The sequence below is a fragment of the Haliotis rubra genome, unplaced genomic scaffold (assembly GCF_003918875.1).
Source record: "Haliotis rubra isolate DU_JTF1 unplaced genomic scaffold, ASM391887v1 Scf67, whole genome shotgun sequence".
Lineage (NCBI taxonomy): Eukaryota > Metazoa > Mollusca > Gastropoda > Lepetellida > Haliotidae > Haliotis > Haliotis rubra.
Genome location: NW_025767379.1, coordinates 282,715 through 302,118, shown reverse-complemented (window position 1 = coordinate 302,118; position 19,404 = coordinate 282,715). Strand labels below are relative to the sequence as shown.

The 19,404-nt window shown below is 40.2% G+C and overlaps 2 protein-coding genes across 2 annotated transcripts; both read right to left on the bottom strand.

Annotated features, from left to right (window-relative positions):
- Positions 1-2,909: 2,909 nt before the first annotated feature.
- LOC124257704 (calcium-dependent protein kinase 3-like) lies at positions 2,910-8,936 on the bottom strand. The gene is made up of 7 exons (XM_046691834.1): positions 8,837-8,936; positions 7,778-7,834; positions 6,675-6,832; positions 5,927-6,079; positions 4,217-4,263; positions 4,035-4,085; positions 2,910-2,951 (listed from the first exon to the last, which is right to left on the bottom strand). The coding sequence occupies exons 2-6, from the start codon at positions 7,831-7,833 to the stop codon at positions 4,041-4,043; spliced, it is 459 nt and encodes a 152-aa protein (XP_046547790.1). The 5' UTR covers position 7,834; positions 8,837-8,936; the 3' UTR covers positions 2,910-2,951; positions 4,035-4,040.
- Positions 8,937-12,914: 3,978 nt separating this feature from the next.
- Positions 12,915-19,201, bottom strand: LOC124257729. Its single transcript, XM_046691864.1, has 7 exons — positions 19,129-19,201; positions 17,182-17,238; positions 16,696-16,853; positions 14,738-14,890; positions 14,147-14,193; positions 13,928-13,976; positions 12,915-12,954 (listed from the first exon to the last, which is right to left on the bottom strand). Exons 2-7 carry the CDS (start codon positions 17,235-17,237, stop codon positions 12,944-12,946), a joined length of 474 nt encoding a protein of 157 aa, XP_046547820.1. The 5' UTR covers position 17,238; positions 19,129-19,201; the 3' UTR covers positions 12,915-12,943.
- Positions 19,202-19,404: the final 203 nt, after the last annotated feature.

Genomic DNA, 19,404 nt, shown 5'->3' with positions numbered 1-19,404 from the left:
TCTAAAGCTTTGTTTTGTCAGATGCATTGCATGTTCACGTCAAAGTGTCACCACATCAGTCTCTAGTGTGTACAATTGTTGTTTAGCTCATAAAGAAACACCCAGCTTAGGTAATACCGGGTCATTTACGGCTAATATCTGAATAAGGAGATTGGCCACAGTTTCAGTTTTGTCATTATACGGAAACCAAGGCTAAAATACGAAAATGTTGTTTTCCATAAACTTTTGTAACTATTTCAATGGAATAGTGAGCAAATGCTAATTTATGCCGCTGTCAGCAATATGCCAGGTATACAAGGGTGTCCTAGGAATAATCCACATTAGGACAGACAAATAAGCGGTATCCGGTTCCGGGTTAGAATTGGTCTTCAGCAGCTAACGGGATCGGTGGTCAGGCTAGCTGACTTGGTTGACCCATGTCATCGTATCCCAACTACGTAGTTCAATGCTCATGATATTGACAGTTGGATTGTCTGGTCCAGACTGGATTATTTACAGACCGGCGCCATATAGCTAGAATATTGCTGAGTGTGGCGCCAACCAACCAACCTACCAACTAATCTCATGTTCGGATCGCTCAAATTTAGGTAGTGAGTGAGTGAGTTTGATTTTACGCCGCTTTTAGCAATATTCCAGCAATATCACGGCTAGGGACACCAGAAATGGGCTTCACACATTTTACCCATGTGGGCAATCGAACCCGGACCTTCGGCGTGACGAGCGCACGCCTTACCCACTAGGCTAACCCACCGCCCCCGAATTTAGGTAGTACAGTCGAGAAGTCGTCTCCCCAAGGGTAGACGTATTCTCTGTTGTCAGGCCGAGAACTTTCCAGCACCAAGTCATGAATACTGAAGCATCATAATCAGGCGTATCCAAGCATTCCAGGAATGACATGTCTTTTGTTGCTGATGAATGAGTGACCGTTCTGCTTGTCAGGTCAGACGAACACGCCATAGTTTTTGTTCATGAATAACTAATTAATGACTGAAAGGAATAATGACTAATGTGGAACATAGCGGTGAATAGCATGGTATGCACAAAGTCTTGAATATATAGTAATACGTTTGAAAACGTTTCTATTTAGCAATTAAAGAAAATGAGTAAATTTTGCAGAGACAACCCCGTCCCAGGTCCGTAGTCCTGGCAAAGTATACACGATACAGAAACATTGTTCAAATGTTCTCCTGAGTCAATATATTTGCCTCTTGGAGGAACGTCTCTACTGTCCCACCATTGACGGCATTAGTTTGCTTACATTCTCAGATTCAGCCTGAAAGCGCGCCCAGTTAATTAATTTCACGTTACATTGATGAATGAAAAGGTCCACATCCACAAATATATCTCTGCCAGAGTCGAGACGATTGTGCGATTCGCACTTTACTATGCGCATGCGTTTATTTACCATATACTGCTCACAAAAAGTTAAGCAACACAAATTTGTAACTATTTTTGTAGTCTGTAACTTTTCTGCAAATTTGTAGTCTCATTACATTTTCATTTATTGAAATTGCAAATCATGGAATGATGCCATAGAAAGGTCAAACAAATGTAGACACGATTAACAAAATGAAATAAAATGGTATTGAGCAATAATAGACTTACAAATCATCAAATGCATGTACCCGTGAAACAGTCGTGCAAAATGTGCTTCATTGGTGGAGCAAACTGTTAACATTAAGGTTCAAGTCAGTTTTTGACAGTGAAGCAGTGTTCAGTAACACGTATGGCCACCACGGGCACAAATGCAAGCCTTTACACGTCTTTGCATTGACCAAATGAACCTGTTATGTAATCTCTCTGTAACGCCTGCTCAAGGTCATCCTGAGTCTGGGGATGAATATGGAGACCATAAACACGACTTCCAATAATGTCCCAAGCATGACTTCCAATAATGTCCAAAGCAAGTGAACTTGCAGGCCAGTCCATATGTGGGATGTTGTTGATCTAAACAACATCGTTAACAACTCTTTATCGGGCATTATAATCCATGGACGGCCATTATCATCCATAAATGAAGTTAGGACCCGCTTGTTGCACCAGAGGAATGATTACAGGTAGGTTTACACCGATCAGGGTGCATGTGTGAAGAGTGGAGCACATTGCCACACATTTTGCATGTTGTTTCTGAGTGTGGTTGTGTTCGGGTGATGTTGTCAATGTTTCAGATAAATTGACAGTCACTAATTATGTATTCTTTGAATATTTACCTTTCAGTAACATGTCGACAAATATCGCTATCGAGATTGATAAAGATATTACACTGAAAATACTTGTCGCTTAATTTTTTGTATGTTATATTTGGGATTACACTTTCTCAGTAAAGTAGAGATTCTAGTACTTGTATTGGGTTGAATCCCATCCGGATTCTTCATATTGATTCAGAACTAATGTAATACTCTCAAAACGTATGATTTCACGACGAAACGAGGAAAGCCCACATGACATCTGAATGTGCTGAGAAAATGTTGTGAAAAATACATTTCGACTCAAATATAGGAACGTGCTTCATTGAGAATTCCTTTTGACTGACTGAGTCAGTGAGTTTACTTTTATGCCACTTTTAGCAATATTCCAGCAATATCACGGCGGGGAACACCAGAAATGGGCTTCACACATTAATGTACCCATGTTGGGAAATTCAATCGAACCCAGTTCTTCGGCCTGACGAGCGAACGCTTTATCCACTAGGCTACACATCCGTCCCTCGTGACAGAATATGAACTGTCTGTGTCAGCATGGTGTACAGCACTGATAACAGCACATATTGGTATCACCAGGTACTGATCAGAACGACCCCTTCGCTGACGTACGTGACAGACAGTCAATACTGTCATATGTCAACAGAACATGTGATATATATATTTTCAATGTACGACATGAGCGACTGACTGATAAATGATAAAAGCACCGTTTCTAAAACCGTTTATTTCACCAGAATCACCGGGTACCTGAAATGTATTGATTAATATATAAATGTTTTATATTCAATTACAATTCAATTGTTATTGTGCTTATGGCTGATGGTGAATCACGTTGAATATAACAATTTGATATGAATGAGTACATGGTTAAATGGACATGGGCTTTGCCTTGTTTCCCATATAAATTATATAAAGTAGAAATGCAAATGAAATAACAAATGAAATGTCTAATCTTTTGCTTTTCGCCACTGATGTGTTCCGACTTCACTATGAACCTCAACAAATATAGGCACCATTTTCGTTTTCGTATTTCATTTGTTGTGTTTTATAATTAAGTTGAGGCGACAAAACCCTTTCCACATACATAAGAAATCTCTGATCGATTGTACGATTGTGACTGTAGCATGATTATAATCAGCAGTATTACAGCTGTACGATGTTGTTCGTAAACAAATTAAAGTAATGCTAACATTCCATAATAATTAACAGTAAACTCATCCAGCCTAACCGAAACCTCTTTAACCCAGATCATCATAGAAAACAAACGTCTCCATACACTAGGTTAACCTGGCCCATGTTCGATCAGCGGGATGAAGCTAAACTTGCTGAATGTTGGGTTTTAGGCTGAAGAATTGCTGCATTTTGCTCATGCACTTACTTTGAATGACCACTGCTGATAAATATTTATCTTGTGTACGAAAACGAGCTTGATATGGATCATGCCATCCATGTAATCAACGTATCATGATGGTACTCAAATACGTATTGAAGTACACGCGAATACGTGAACACGTAAACAATACTATAGAGTGAGTGAGTGAGTCTAGTTTTACGCCGCACTCAGCAATATTCCAGCTATATGGCGGCGGTCTGTAAATAATCGAGTCTGGACCAGACAATCCACTGATCCAATATTATAGAGCGATGATATTATACTTGTGTTTGTATAGCAAAACAGGTGGTATACGGTTGTGTTAAGCAACGCAGACACTGGTGATCGACCTACGGACTTATCTCTCTCCAGGCATACGCGCTATCCACTAGATCAAGAAGGATGTACATACCGAAAGAAGTCTCATTGAATCCTTTGAGGACTATCATTGAGCTCACCATTTATTACTTCTTGCCCAGACCAATGTTTTTCGTGACAAGATTGAATATCTGGAAGTATAGAGAAACATATATGGTTAATGAAATACAGATTTTCATTGACAAAAATGGTTCAAACATTTCTATAAACAGCAATATGAACACAAATACGTGGATATTTTGTGATACGGTTATGTACGTACCCTGATCTTCTCGTCGACAAACTCTTGTTCAGTAATCCAGCCGTCATCTGAAAATAACAATATTTGCAATATTCATTCTATAGCTTACTATTGGTGTGAAAATTCAAACTGTTACGTATTTGTTGATGTGTGTTGTTTAGCGGCATCTCATTGATGGAGTGTCCCAAGTCTGGAGTGTCGTCGTCCGCAAACAGAGCTGCTTGGAACCAATATTTCTTCCCCGAATCGCACAAGCTGTTAGCTGTTACTAGGTTACGCTGCAAACTTTCCCTTATTCATAAAGCACTGAAGATTCCATGGGCATTATGCCGTGTTAAAAGTCTAAACTGTTCTATAGAATTGGAACATGAGTAAATTCGTTGTCATATATGGGAAACTGGACTCGTGACTCATCGTCATATATTTTCAATCCTGATAGTAACTCAACTGTATCTTCAAAGATGCAGAGTGTACCAGTGTTAAATTGTGTCTGATCTAACAAAACCTAACAAAAAAACAACAAAAACAATCACAAACAAACAAAACAAAAAGAAGATAGAATGGACAAATAACACCACCAACAACAAAAAACAAACCCAATAACCAAACAAATATACAAAAAACCACCAAAACATTGTTTTAAATTTGTTTACACAAACTCCCACACCTAATTTTAGATTATACCAATGTTTATATTTCAACAGGAGTTAATATCTTGATATTCATCAGCGGCCCTATTCAGTCTTTACGGATAATTTGCTGTGAATTCACTAAGAAGTCTGGTCAACATGCTACATCATCATTACAATTAATGTTAAATTATCTGAATAAATGTCAGTGCAGTTAAGAATAGGTATTAAACTACAAACTGGTAAGACGACAAAATGCCAATGTCCGGGTTAATGAATTATCTAACCAAAATGTCAAAATATAACAATATAGAATAACTTACGGATAACCTCAGATAAACCCAAATGCGCACAGGGAGTTACTTACATGAATATATCATTAATTCATAGAGAAAACAAATATTTCACGTATGCGTTCATAAAGTAACCAATTGCAAGTGTGACAAAAGAGTGTTCGGTGAGGAAAATAAAATACACAATCAGGCTAAATGGTATGACCAAGACAAATGAGTGTGACAAAAGAGTGGTCGGTGAGGAAAATAAAGTAAATCAGAAAAAGAGGCAGGGGCTATTGGAATACGGCTACTTAATACGTGGTTATTGCTTCATCCAGGGTACAGTAATTTGGTTACACAATCAGGCTAAATGGTGAAAATAAAAGACTGACCAAAGCACAATCTCAGCCCTCAGACAAATGAGATGGTTTAAACACCACTTCTCCATCATCGATGTTGCTATAACGCAAGGTGCTCATATATCAATAATGATGTATATCAGAGTGATTATGGGAGTGAGTGAGTGAGTGAGTTTTACGCCGCTTTTAGCAATATTCCAGCAAGGGACACCAGAAATGGGCTTCACACATTGTACCCATGTGTGGAATGGGGAATGGAACCCGAGTCTTCGGCGTGACGAGCGAACGCTTTAACCACTAGGCTACCCCACAGCCCAGGAGTGGTTATTGGACTGGGACCAACTATCTGAGAGACTTCACATTCGATTTAGAAACTGCACATTCTACCAACACAACATATTTTTCTCTTTACAGTTTGAACATCGAAATATAAATTTGCTAAAGACAGAAACTGATTCATTTACTTACAGTTTGTGTCAAACTGCGTAAACATCCTGGGTATTTCTTGCAGAGTGATGACGCCATTGTGATCATGGTCGAGGTATTTGTACACCTCACTGGCCATTAACATTGTGGAGGGTCCTATGCTTGTGTACTCTCTCAAGTCCACGGAGCCATCACCTTGAACCAAGGGACATAACTTCATTTCCCAAATTATTATCACTAACACAGATGTTTCATGTACTATGGATGAATGATAAAACATTTGTATGGGGATTTCAGAGGATTAACTGTATTGTTAAACTCCATCCTTTATCTTATGAAAGGTGCCATCCTTTGTAAGGATTTTGGAGAATTGTGGTCGATCTTTGTTGTGCATCAACTGCCAGCGTAGCTGTTTGATACATATTGGATTTAGATGCTTGGTCGGCTTGGAGTGAGTGAGTGAATTTAGTTTGACACCGCTTTTAGCAATATTCCAGCAATATCACGGCGGGGGACACCAGAAATGGGCTTCACATGTTGTACCCATGTGGGGAATCGAACCACTTTAACCACTAGGCTATCCCACCGTCCCCGGTCTGCTTGGAAGACAAAGTAAATTCTAATCATACTTAATGATAATGAATAAACATTTTGGACATAATGAAGGATCTGAATCATTTTGACAGACATCGAATCATTAATCATTTCATAACTTCTATGAGAAAGAAAGAAGACAAATTAATGTGTCAGTACATTAGGGCTTCATCACAACTCGCCCTGTAGTTGTTACCATTCAGGTCAGCTTGTCTCCACAGCTGCTCGAACTCCGACAGAGTTTGCACGCCGTCATTATTCAAATCCTCTCTGTGGAAATATATCCTGTAGAAATCAGCCAGACTCAACGGCGTTGGTGTCGGCTTTGGCGATGTTGATGCCATTGGGGGGTGTCTTCGCAAAATAACAATGCATTTTATCAATGGTGTAATCCTCTTCCCCTTGTGATAGATATCTAAGAACATTATGTTATATTTTGTGTAATTATCCTATTTAAATTAGGTTCGCCTTTCCATTAAATAAAATCTTATTGGCATTTTGAAGTGTTGCCCACTGGCCACGAGGGGTACAGCAACCCTTGGGCCCCAAGGGACCAGTGAACAACGTATTATCTTATCCTCAATGTTAATTTTGAACTGTTCGAAGCACGGGTATCGGATCATAATGAGGAGTACCAGAGTAAGGCAATTGGCCAGTTATCTCCCTTCCATTGATTTTCATCGGTAATTTCCGTACATCGAGATAAACAATTACTATCACGAAGTACCATATGAATTCCCACAGTTCGGCATTCCCTTCGGGTAACATAGAAAATGTTACTCGCTTGTAATCGGGCTACATTGAACATAATAGAAGAGCACTGGGCCAGTCAGAAAACGACATTTATGTGTGAGGCAAAATAATACTGAATATGTTATGGACGTTTGGTTAGCATAGTGTTTTCTCGTCACGACGATGAATCAGGTTCGATACTCCAGTTGTGTACAATGTGGCCATTTCTAAAACTTGTCACCTAGGACGGTGCCTATGATCACAAACCCGTGTAGGCTTAATGACAGGCCGATCAGTAGGGCCTTAGTCTCTCTTGCCTGAGCATATGATCGCTAAAAAAATTCTCAGTTTCTAGGTCAATACCCTCCTACTTTATAGCTCATGGCTGAACTTAAGTTATTTCAGGGTTCCTTAAAAATACTCAATGTGTCCTTGAAAATTCATTTCAAATTAATTCCATAGGTAACACTATTTCGAGGACTATGTGTTAGCCTCTATATGACCTGTACTTATTATGGTATTGGCTTCGATCTACACGTGAGGTGTACTGGGATGAAGATGACATACTTAGTTGCTTCTACACAGAGGAGGAGGCCAGCCACGAGACACAGTCTGGTCAACATCCTGAAACAATGACCGGTATGTAGACAAGCGGTAAAGATTATAATACATACTGCAACACTGAGTGCTATATGGTGAGGTGAGGTGAGGTGAGGTGAGGTGAGGTGAGGTGAAATTGGGTTTTACGTCGTGCTTGAGAATATTTCGCTCATATGACGACGTGCATGCGTGTGTATGTGTATGTGCGGCTGCTTGTACTAGCCCAGACTTAAGCTGGTTTTATAGTGCTAGCCCACTGAGATACCATGCCGCAGTGAAGCATAAATACCCCACTCAGGCACATTATACTGACTCCGAGCCGACCAGTCCTTGTTGTACCCATTAATGCCAAGCGCCAGGCAGGGACCAACAAATACCATATTTTAACGTCTTTTGGTATGACGCGACCGGGGATCGAACCCACTACACCACGGAGGCGGTCCGAGAGCTATATTGGTGTGTTGTTACTGACATTAACTTTCTCCCATGGGATGTTTATTGTCAACACTTGTCTGTGTTCTAATGCTTGGTATTCACATTCTTAATTGTCAAGAAATACATTGCAACCAAGAGTGAGTGAGTTTAGTTTTACGCCGCACTCAGCAATATTCCAGCTATATGGCGGCGGTCTGTAAATAATCCAGTCTGGACCAGACAATCCAGTGATCAACAGCAAGAGTATCGATCTGCGCAATTGGGAACCGATGGCATGTGTCAGCGAGCCTGATCACCCGATCCCGTTAGTCGCCTCTTACGACAAGCATAGTCCCCCTTTGTTGCAAGAATGGGTTGCTGAAGACCTATTCTACCCCGGATCTTCACAAGTTGGCATGGATCAAATCTACGTTCTGTGTCAAGTCAATTCGCTTGAACGAACACAGAAACATTTCAATTTTAAACAGTTTAACTGTATTTTGAAAATATATTTAGCAAAATCTGGGTCACATGTACTGCTGAAAACTGATCATTTGTCTGAAAAACTAATCCGGGGAATATACAAGAATATGCTGATTCACGAAATCCTACCTGCACGAAGTCGATCCTGTGAGAAACAAGGCAGATACAAAATGTAATCAGCAGGTTGTCGTTCGACTTTAATCGGTGCCACGAAGGTGAAAGTCTTATCTGTTGTCATGCGTGTAGTATTTGGTCAGGTGTCGGAAAGGAGATTGGTTGTGTAAGTTTGTGAACTTAAATACCTACAAGGAAAATGAGGAAATGCCGACATTGTTGTTGGAAATCTGATTGTTGATGTGAACGGCAGTCCAAGTGGAGTCTCACCTTTGGAGGGACGGAGAGAGGTTTGCCTGAGATTTATTTTACAGACAGGATATTTTTCGATTTGTGGTCCTCAAAGGAGAACCCGAAAACCTTTCCTACCTACCATTATCTTCCAGACAAACATTTAAATTATTATTTAGTTTGCAAAAGCAAAAGGCAAAACCACTTTACAGTATATCATTTTGGTACATTTATTGAAATAAAGAACTCTTGGTCATGCAAGAGATTTTCCCCCAACCTTAAAATAGCAACCGAACGCCGCATGTTACAATATTCCAGCTACATGACATCCGTCTGTAGGTAATCGAGTCTGGACGAGACATTCCATGTGCCGACAGCATGTGCGTCGATGGTCATATATATATATACACCTGTACTACATGTTACAATATTCCAGCTATATGACATCCGTCTGTAGGTATAATGCCGACAGCATGTGCGTCGATGTCATTTATATATATATACCTGTACTACATGTTAATCGAGTCATGGATATATATATATATACACCTGTACTACATGTTACAATATTCCAGCTATATGACATCCGTCTGTAGGTAATCGAGTCTGGACGAGACATTCCATGTGCCGACAGCATGTGCGTCGATGGTCATATATATATATATATACACCTGTACTACATGTTACAATATTCCAGCTATATGACATTCCATGTGCCGACAGCATGTGCGGTCTATCGACCTGTACTCATGTTACAATATTCCAGCTATATGACATCCGTCTGTAGGTAATCGAGTCTGGACGAGACATTCCATGTGCCGACAGCATGTGCGTCGATGGTCATATATATATATACACCTGTACTACATGTTACAATATTCCAGCTATATGACATCCGTCTGTAGGTAATCGAGTCTGGACGAGACATTCCATGTGCCGACAGCATGTGCGTCGATGGTCATATATATATATATACACCTGTACTATACTTCGTGTGGCTCACTCATGTTTTTGATGAATTGGTTGTAATGTGGAATTCAATTTTGAAAGATGTACATTTAATGTATAAATCTGTACACAGTTGTTGCATCCTTTATCTAAAATCAACACACACTAGTTGTATTCCGATTTCTTGACATCATCGAAGATTCACTGGAACGTCCAAACGAGCAAGCAATTTGAACGCAACTATCCTTGAACCAACCCATACGATCTTTCCCCAACTCTCTACTTCCCATCTATCCAATGCTAACCCTTCATTATGAAGACCCGGGTGGGAGGTCTGAGTAATGAAGACACTTAGTAATATCAGATTGTCGCGGGGGGCGGCGAAGTTAGTCGGATGGTCGGGCTCAGTAACTTGGTTGATGGCGCCTCGCGGTACCTCGCCTTCAATGTACCGTATCCTCGTACTGGATGAACGTGCAGCAATCACTCAAATATTTACAGACGGCCTTGTTATAGGTAGAATATTGCTACCTGTGGCGTCAAACAACAAACAAACAATACAAATAGTCAGAAAGCATGGTAACAGCGTCCGTTAAAAATATAGTGCTAAAGAAAGTAAACTGCCAACCGAAAGAAAGTTTGCACCTGAGAATGGTATTCGACTACGAATCTCCTGACAGGACATTTGCGTATCCAAAATAAAATAATAATAATCGCGTAATAACGACTTATGATCTCGTTATAACGGCTTATAATCTCGTTATAACGACTTTTAAATCTCGCAATAATGTCCTTTGAAAGTCCTAAAAACGAGATTATAAGTCGTTATTACGTGATTATTATGTCCCTGAAGGTGTTGCGTATTCGACCGACATGTTACTAGACTGAAGACAGTCGCCAAAACACTGAAGACGTTACGTCAAAAACACAAGTATGTGAGCCCGCAGCGTAGTTTGACATACAGCTCGGGTGAGTGAGTGACTTTAGTTTTACGCCACTCTCAGCCATATTCCAGCTATATGGCGGCGGTCTGTAAATAACCGAGTCTGGACCAGATAATACAGAGGTCAACAGCATGAGCATCGACCTACGCAACTCGGATACGGTGACAAGTGTCAACCAAGTCAGCGAGTCTGACCACCCGATCCCGTTAGTCGCCTTCACGGGTCACACAGCTCGATTGAATATAAATGAATAACTGTGCTAAATTCTATGAAACATATTTTGAGGATTCTTAAGATTGATTCAGGTGAAACATTGACCTATGAGTTCACGAAACTGGGGATACGTAACTGCATGAGCTGAAAATGTGTGTTGTGAAAAATAAACTTCCACTCAAGAAATGAAGGGAGAAAATGGAGAATTCCTCATGACAGAATTCGTAGACTTATTATGTCCGTGTCAGGAAGGTGGTAGCATAGTGATAAAATCTTTCGCTCTTCACCCTTAAGACCGGGGTTCGATTCCCCACATGGATACATCGATGTGTGAAGTCCATTTCCGGTGCCACCCGCCGCGGTATTGCTGGAATATTGCTAAACGCAGCGTAAAACCATACTTACTCACTCACTCTGTCTGGGCCAGGACTGTGCTGAGCATTTCTTGATCAGAACGCTCCCTTCGTGGACGTTAGTTGCACGTTTCTTGTGACAGGGCAGTCAATATTGTCATTATGCAGTATTTGCCCTTAACCCAGAAAAGTTGCATGCCCTAAGGACCAAGTGGTGGGTCCTGATCAGAATGTGTAGACCCTATATTTGAACATGGAAATAATACTCTCAGTTATTGGGGATGATACTGACTGACTGACTGAGTTTGGTTTTACGCCGCTTTTAGCAATATTCCAGCAATATCACGGCGGGGGACACCAGAAATGGGCTTCACACATTGTACCCATGTGGGGATTCGAACCCGGGTCTTCGGCGTGACGAGCCAACCGCTAGACTACCCCACCGCCCCTTATTGGGGATGATAAAAGCTGTCGGACATAAGGACCTGCAGAAAACAAAAGCTGTGGGTCCGAGTGGATTTCAGTCGGCTTCGGGCCTAAGGGCTGACGTTAGTTTCGAACGCTGTCATTATGTCTACAGAACACGTGACCATGCTGTGACAACTTGCCCAGCGTGTCAATAACTACCTGTATGATGTAGTGCTGTTCTCACAACCACCGTCATTGACATTTTACCAGCGCTTCAATCATCTGCTGCAACTGTCAGTCACCAACAAATAGACGAAAAATCTCCACTGCCGTATTGCAATATGTTCTAGGCACCATGAAGATCCTGGCTAGACTTGCTCCTCGGCAGTCAATACTTGTCTTAAGAGTCAAGTAACCGGAGAGTGGGGACAGAATCACTGGTATCAGACATGCTGTATACATATTAACCCTCCAAACGTTACGTTACCTTCACCATGACCACGAACGTACTAAATTCACAGAAAGTCAGATGCATACATCTAAATAGCGCGAGGTCAGTCTCTCTTATATCCGTAGTTTTAGGTGTTTTCCGTTCAGAACGTCTATTGGAATTGCTGTCTTGGTGGTCAGCTCATGTCCTCCCAGTCTGTCATGACGTCTATACTAGACCTTGTCGGTTACTACATGAACCCGGGTCCCTCTGACAAAACTGACCTCTAGTGTATCTGTCTTGGTGACCAGCTCATGTCCTCCCAGTCTGTCATGACGTCTATACTATACCTTGTCGGTTACTACATGAACCCGGGTCCCTCTGACAAAACTGACCTCTAGTATATCTGTCTTGGTCACTGGTCAGTCAGCCTGGAATGTAATCTGAAAGCTATGGATATTCAGCCTAGCTAGACAATACAGTTGTGGGTAAGCCAGTGTTTAGCCCACGAATGTATATAGTTTCCAAGAGTGAGATGATTAAAGGTGACATAATGATAAAAACACTGTTTCTCATGCCGTTTATTTTATCTGAATCACTGGTGACCTGAAACATATTGATTAATACATAAGTGTTCATACTCATTGTGACTCCAGAGAGCGCCATGTCACACCTCTTTAGTCTGTAACATGTAACTGATGAGGTATCATGTTGAAAGTAACATTCTGTTTTCAATGAGAACACTGTAAAGTAAACGTTAATTCCAACACATACATGTCAGGACAAGGTTTTCCGTTTTGTAAGGGATGTGTTCCGAATACAATGTGAACAAATTAAGACACCTTTTTCGAATTTCTATGTCATATTTACATTTTTTTATTTTTTTACATAATTAAGGTAAATTATAAATGTAAGGCATGAATCATATTCCATAATGATAAACGGTAAACTAATCCCATCTCCAGTCTAACATAAAACCCTCCCATCTTGAATCATTGAACACAAAAGTCCATAAAAAATCAACATAGCTACGTGATTTAATTAATATTTAGCATCCTAAAAATATATTCCAGTGATTGTAGCAATAAAGACAATTATGGGAATATCAACTTCTCAGTAACTATAATAACAGTTGTACAAGGTACAACACTGCCCCATAACAATATAACATCATACACGTGTTTAACTGACCCATATTTGATTGTTTACAGACCAACGTGAGGATGTTGGACTACTGCGGACTGTGTTAATCTTTAGCCCATACATTTACTCTGAACGACTGCTGATACATACATAACTAGCGTACAAAATCGAGCTTTACAGGAATCATCAAAATCAACTACATGTTATTGTTCCTCAAAGGAATGTTGAAAAACCGCAAACACGTTAATAATGTTAAAAAGAAAAGCGAAGAAATGATATTACATTATCAAAATATTTGTATAGCAAAACAGATGGTTAAGGTTTCGTTAAGCAACCTAGAGGCGCGATCCACTAGATAAAGGACAATGTGTTTACTGAAATAAATGTATTGAATCCTACAAGAACTATGAACAAGTACTGCTGTGTTTGAGCTCACCAAAGTAACTGTTATCAGTACCAACGTCATTCGTGATAAATTTGTATATCTGGAAGTACAGAGAAACATATGTTAATATAAATTGTATTGATAATGAAATAAGAATATTATTGACAAAAACGATTAAGACTTTTACATAAACGGCAACACAAATATACGGAAACAGTTACAGAACAACAGCATTAACACCCATGGATAGTGATAAGTTTATGTACAAACCCTGATGTTCTCGTCGACAAACTCTTGTTCAGTGATCCAGCCGTCAACTGAAAATAACAATATTTGCAATATAACCTTCATTCTATAAGATTCACAGATATAAATTTAAAACTAGTGATTAAAATCTAAAACAGTTTAACTATAGAAGACGATTCAATATAAAAACAGGCTACAGATCGCAAACAACTGACACTCTTAATGATGACTGATCAATACCACATTATTTAAATAATTAACATTTAGCATTCAATAAATGACATGATGAAAATCCGTAAATGATTGAGGCGGGCTTAGCACCTTGACAACTATTTCCGTTATCTCACAGCGGTTGAATGTGGTAGGAAGGCCTAACGCCATATCGGCTTTAGGCGTCTCCATCATTATAATAAACACATGCTTGGAGCCCATAAACCAAGGGTCATATCAATGTGTCTGCTGGATTGGTACCTACTATCAAAGGAACCACACAATGAATCGTTCTTAGAAACTTTACATCAACTCTACTACCAACACAGCACAGTTTCCTATATACAGTTCGAACATCGAAACACCGAACATAGCTAAAATACAGAAGTTGATTCGTATGCTTACAGTTTGTATCATACTCCGTGAATATCCTGGGTAATTCTTGCAGATGGATGACGCCATTGTGATCATGGTCGAAGTATTTGTACAACTCTGTACCGGTGAACTTTCCGAACTGGTCTGAGTAAGTGTACTCTGTCACGGTAACAGACCCATCACCTTGAACCAAGGGAGATAACTTCATGTCTCACTGTACCACTAATACAGATGGTTCATGTACTGCGGATGAACATTTGTGTATGTTGATTTAACCCTATGAAAGGTTAATGTCCATGTGAGCATCTTTTGTATGGATTTATGAGAATTGTGGTAGATGTTCGTTGTGCATTAACTGTCAGATTAGCTGCTTGATACAATTCGGATGGACAAGTTTAGTTACTTTTACATTCACGGGCAGATAATATGTTTAAATTGACTTCGGAATGAACATTTTGAGTTGTCATGGCGTCAGTCACCTTGTTATGAGACAAAGTATTTCGTCCTTAATATGTTGATCTGCTTCACCTACAATGACATTGGCCTGTTGTGACTCACGAAGAACTTAGTGAAACAGGAATATGTCTCAATATCATATCATTCTATGATACATAATTATGCTTCTGTGACAAATAGATGAAGTAAATTGTCCGTTTTAAAACTAAGACAATTACGTAACCGAGTGACAATTACGTAACTGAGTGATTAGAAACTGATTTCACATTTTGTGCCCATCTGAACATCTTTTCACCTACGAACTAAGTTTATGCCAGAACATTAGCAATTGACGACTTCAAACGACTCCTCTATTGTATTAAGCCATCCTTAACATGTCAATGTGGGGCGGTGGGGTAGCCTAGTGGTTAAAGCATTCGCTCGTCACGCCGAAAACCCGGGTTCGATTCCCAAATGGGTACAATTTGTGAAGTCCATTTCAGGTGTACCCCGCCGTGAATTTTCAGGAAAATTGCTAAAAGTGGTGTAAAACTTAACTCACTCACTAACATGCCGATGTGGTTTCCCAGAAATACATGATTAAAAACGGGATCTCTCTTAAAATCTATTTCTGCACAACTTCTATCTCAGGGGCGGTCTGAAATGAATAGACATGTTGGACTTAATGGCGGATCGTGGCGAGCTGACCAGTGAAGGATCTGTGTAAGATGAGATTTGCTGAAGTACATCCTTATTGAAAAACTACATTCATAATCGTTAGGGACTCACCCATCCCACATTTATTAAGTAGATTTCGATCGGGTGTAGTGAGGATGTCGCATGAAGCAGGTGATTCCTTCAATCGTTTCTAAAATTTCTTAAACAAAGCGTTTTAGACTATCAGAGAAGACTGACCTACACAAGCTCCTGTGAAAAATATATCAGTTGTATTGGTATAACTGTATCTGATCACTGTTACAATTAAGTATTGTTAATTCCGTTGGAGTTCAAAGTGTAAGAACGGGGAAATGTCTAGTAGGTGGTAAAGAACTGTAATTTTTGTATAATGTAATATTAAATGAAGAGAAATATTTTCAGATTTTCATCATCAACCAATGTTTTAGCCAATGGAACTGTGCACCGATGAAGATACGAGAGGTGATGAGGGCTCCTTTAACCGATTTTAAAATATGCAAAAGATTCAGAAACTTTATGAAATTAAAACAAATGTTCAAACAAATGACGAAATATGTCTTTCCTTCAAACATTGTAGGGTCTGAACAAGGCAAGCCAACCCTTCTTCAAATGAAACTTGCTTGCCAATTTCATCCCAATATAGTCATTTGCCCAAGATTATTTTCTCAGGATATTAACACACGCCATATAAATTAAGAGTACAAAAACAGTTTGTGTCACCATAGGTTAGACTTAACAATTTTGACCCACTCTCGAGTACCTGGTCATTTCATATGTCTTTTAGGAAGGAAAGAAGACAACTTGTTGTCTGTGTCAGTACATGGGGCCATCGTCACATCTCGTCCCTAAATTGTTACCATCCATGTCAGACAGACTCCACAGGTGCTCGAACTCCAACAGAGAGTGTACGCCGTCACCGTTGAAGTCCTCTCTCCTGAATACTATCCTGAACAGATTCCTCAGACTCAACGGCGTCGGCGTCGGCCGGATCGTTGTTGCTGTCGTTGGGAGGTGTCTTCACAACATAACCATGCACTTTATCAGTGGTCTTATCCTCTTACCCTTGAGATAAATATTTAGGAACATTATGTTATTTTTGCTGTAAACTTACTTAGATTATCTTCGTCTTTTCATTATTGCATATCTTTTTGGCAGTTGTTATTGCCGCGTAATATAAGGAAGAGGTGTCCTTTCGTAAGTATTAAATGGGACCCATGCAGAATCAAAATTACTGAAATCCCTAGGTAATTCGAGGACTATGTGCTAGCCCCTATATGACATCTACTAATGATGGTATTGGCTTCGATCTAAATGTGACATGTATTGGGATGAAGATGACATACGTAGCTGCTTCTACACAGAGGAGGAGGCCAGCCACGAGACACAACGTGGTCCACATCCTGAAACAACGACCGGTATGTAGACAAGCGGTAAAGATTATAATACATAATCAGTTCCTGGCTGATTGATCCCAACCAGGTCTTGCCTGAACAAGAGGGGTGTTCTGCAGGGGTGTTCTGCCCTCAGATTGAGGCAAGTTGCTGAGGAAATGGGGTGTTCTGCACTCAGATTGAGGCAAGTTGCTGAGGAAATGGGGTGTTCTGCCCTCGGATTGAGACAAGTTGCTGAGGAAATGGGGTGTTCTGCCCTCGGATTGAGGCAAGTTGCTGAGGAAATGGGGTGTTCTGCCCTCGGATTGAGGCAAGTTGCTGAGGAAATGGGGTGTTCTGCACTCAGATTGGGACAAGTTGCTGAGGGGATGGGGTGTTCTGCCCTCAGATTGAGACAAGTTGCCGACATGATCGGGATGCTCTCGGATCGAGACAATATCCCTCCCGTATGCCAGCTTAACTGCTGTGGGTCTCCAAAGTTTGGAATCAGACCCCGATTGGATGTGGTTATGTTTAGGGCTTGATCGTGATGTACACACGGGAGTGGCATATGGACACAAATATACGTACGCACTTACATGTAAAATACATTTAACATTCATGCATTCGTGGCACTAATTCGTGATTTTCGTGCCAATTATCCCTCTGTATGCCATACACAATGTAACGACCCACTTATATGGATAGATCGGTCACAGTATGTGGCTGATTCTGTGTAGTCCTGTCGCGACGTCATGGATTGTTGCTCACAGAGTATACCATTGATTAGCCTGAGGTTATTAAATAACTGGACCATTGCTAAAACCTAAAACAACAATCACCCTCTTATTCCAATTGTGAAAACTAAGAAAGCCTGTACATCCTTTATTCCAAGTACCATATCTCTTGTACAAATGTGAAGATACTTAAATCAATGAATTTATGTAAATATGTTTTGTATCTCTCTGATGTGTCAGTAACTCTGCTGATGTACCAAATTCCTGAAAAGGCATTAAAGTATTACTCTATTCTATTCATGCATATGACAAAACGTTTCTTGCAATCGTTGACTCATTTGTCAGATTGTTGTGGCCTGTGGATATCACTGTATGCTTAAAACACAACCGTACAGAAGGGATTGTATGTATACCATGAGGTGTATCAATCAGTTGCAATGATGAAACAATTTCATTTTAAATTGATAGTTAACTGTAAACGTCTGTATTTTTAAACTAGGACCCGACTTTATACATTCCTACTATTTTATAGCAATAATGAACGAATTTGGAACATATTACAACCGGTAGCAAATCTGTGATGTTGATGTTATTACCCTCAACAATCTGGAGTGAGTGAGTGAGTTTAGTTTTAAGCCACACTCAGCAATATTCCAGCTATATGATGACGGTCTGTAAATAATGGATTCTGGACCAGACAATCCAGTGATCAACAGCATGAGCATCGACCTACGCAACTCGGATACGGTGACAAGTGTCAACCAAGTCCACCCGATCACGTTTAGTCGCCTCTTACGTCAAGTATGGGTTACTGAAGATCATTCTAACCCGTCTAATGGTCAGAATCAGGAATGACACTTTACCCGCTTGTCTGGCGCTGTGAACAGCGTGCGGGTGTGCAAACTATAGGATATGTTTCAGTAAACGTCACAGACGTTGCCACACGGAATGTTTAATGTCCAAACGTATCTTTACTCTAATACTTTACATTCGAACTTTGTTTCACAGTTGTACCCAAGTGTTGGCTCGGGTCAAATCTATGTTCAATGTCAAGTAAATTGTTCATCTGAACGAACACAAGGACAGTACCAGTCAAACATTCCCATCTTCTGTTCAAAACTAATTATTTGTCCGAAGAACAAAACCATTGAAAATAAAAATATTGCTGAATATATTGAAATACCTGCACGATGTCGATCCTGTAAGAAGCAAGGCAGACAAAAAGTGTAATCAGCAGGTTGTCGTTTGACCTTGATATGTGCCACGAAGGTGAAAGTATTATCTATCGCCGTACGAGTAGACTTTGGTCAGGTGTCGGCAAGGACACGTTGAAATCAGTTTGGCCATTGCTTCGAGGCATGCAAGGTAATGCCGAACAAGAGTGTTAGAAACCCAGTGGTTGATGTAATGAACGACAGTCGTTTAGGTATGCAAGGAACAGGTCACCGAGCCTCACCTT

What these genes read in the sequence shown, in the direction of transcription:
- LOC124257729 (XM_046691864.1), bottom strand. Translation starts at nt 17,237, where the DNA reads ATGTGGACCACGTTGTGTCTCGTGGCTGGCCTCCTCCTCTGTGTAGAA. An exon ending in GAGTCTGTCTGACATGGATG is followed by an intron (nt 14,891 to 16,695) that starts GTAACAATTTAG and finishes CCTTGGTTCAAG; the next exon opens with GTGATGGGTCTGTTACCGTG. An exon ending in CACGGAGTATGATACAAACT is followed by an intron (nt 14,194 to 14,737) that starts GTAAGCATACGA and finishes TGTTATTTTCAG; the next exon opens with TTGACGGCTGGATCACTGAA.
- LOC124257704 (XM_046691834.1), bottom strand. Translation starts at nt 7,833, where the DNA reads ATGTTGACCAGACTGTGTCTCGTGGCTGGCCTCCTCCTCTGTGTAGAA. An exon ending in GAGACAAGCTGACCTGAATG is followed by an intron (nt 6,080 to 6,674) that starts GTAACAACTACA and finishes CCTTGGTTCAAG; the next exon opens with GTGATGGCTCCGTGGACTTG. An exon ending in TTGTCGACGAGAAGATCAGG is followed by an intron (nt 4,086 to 4,216) that starts GTACGTACATAA and finishes CTATACTTCCAG; the next exon opens with ATATTCAATCTTGTCACGAA.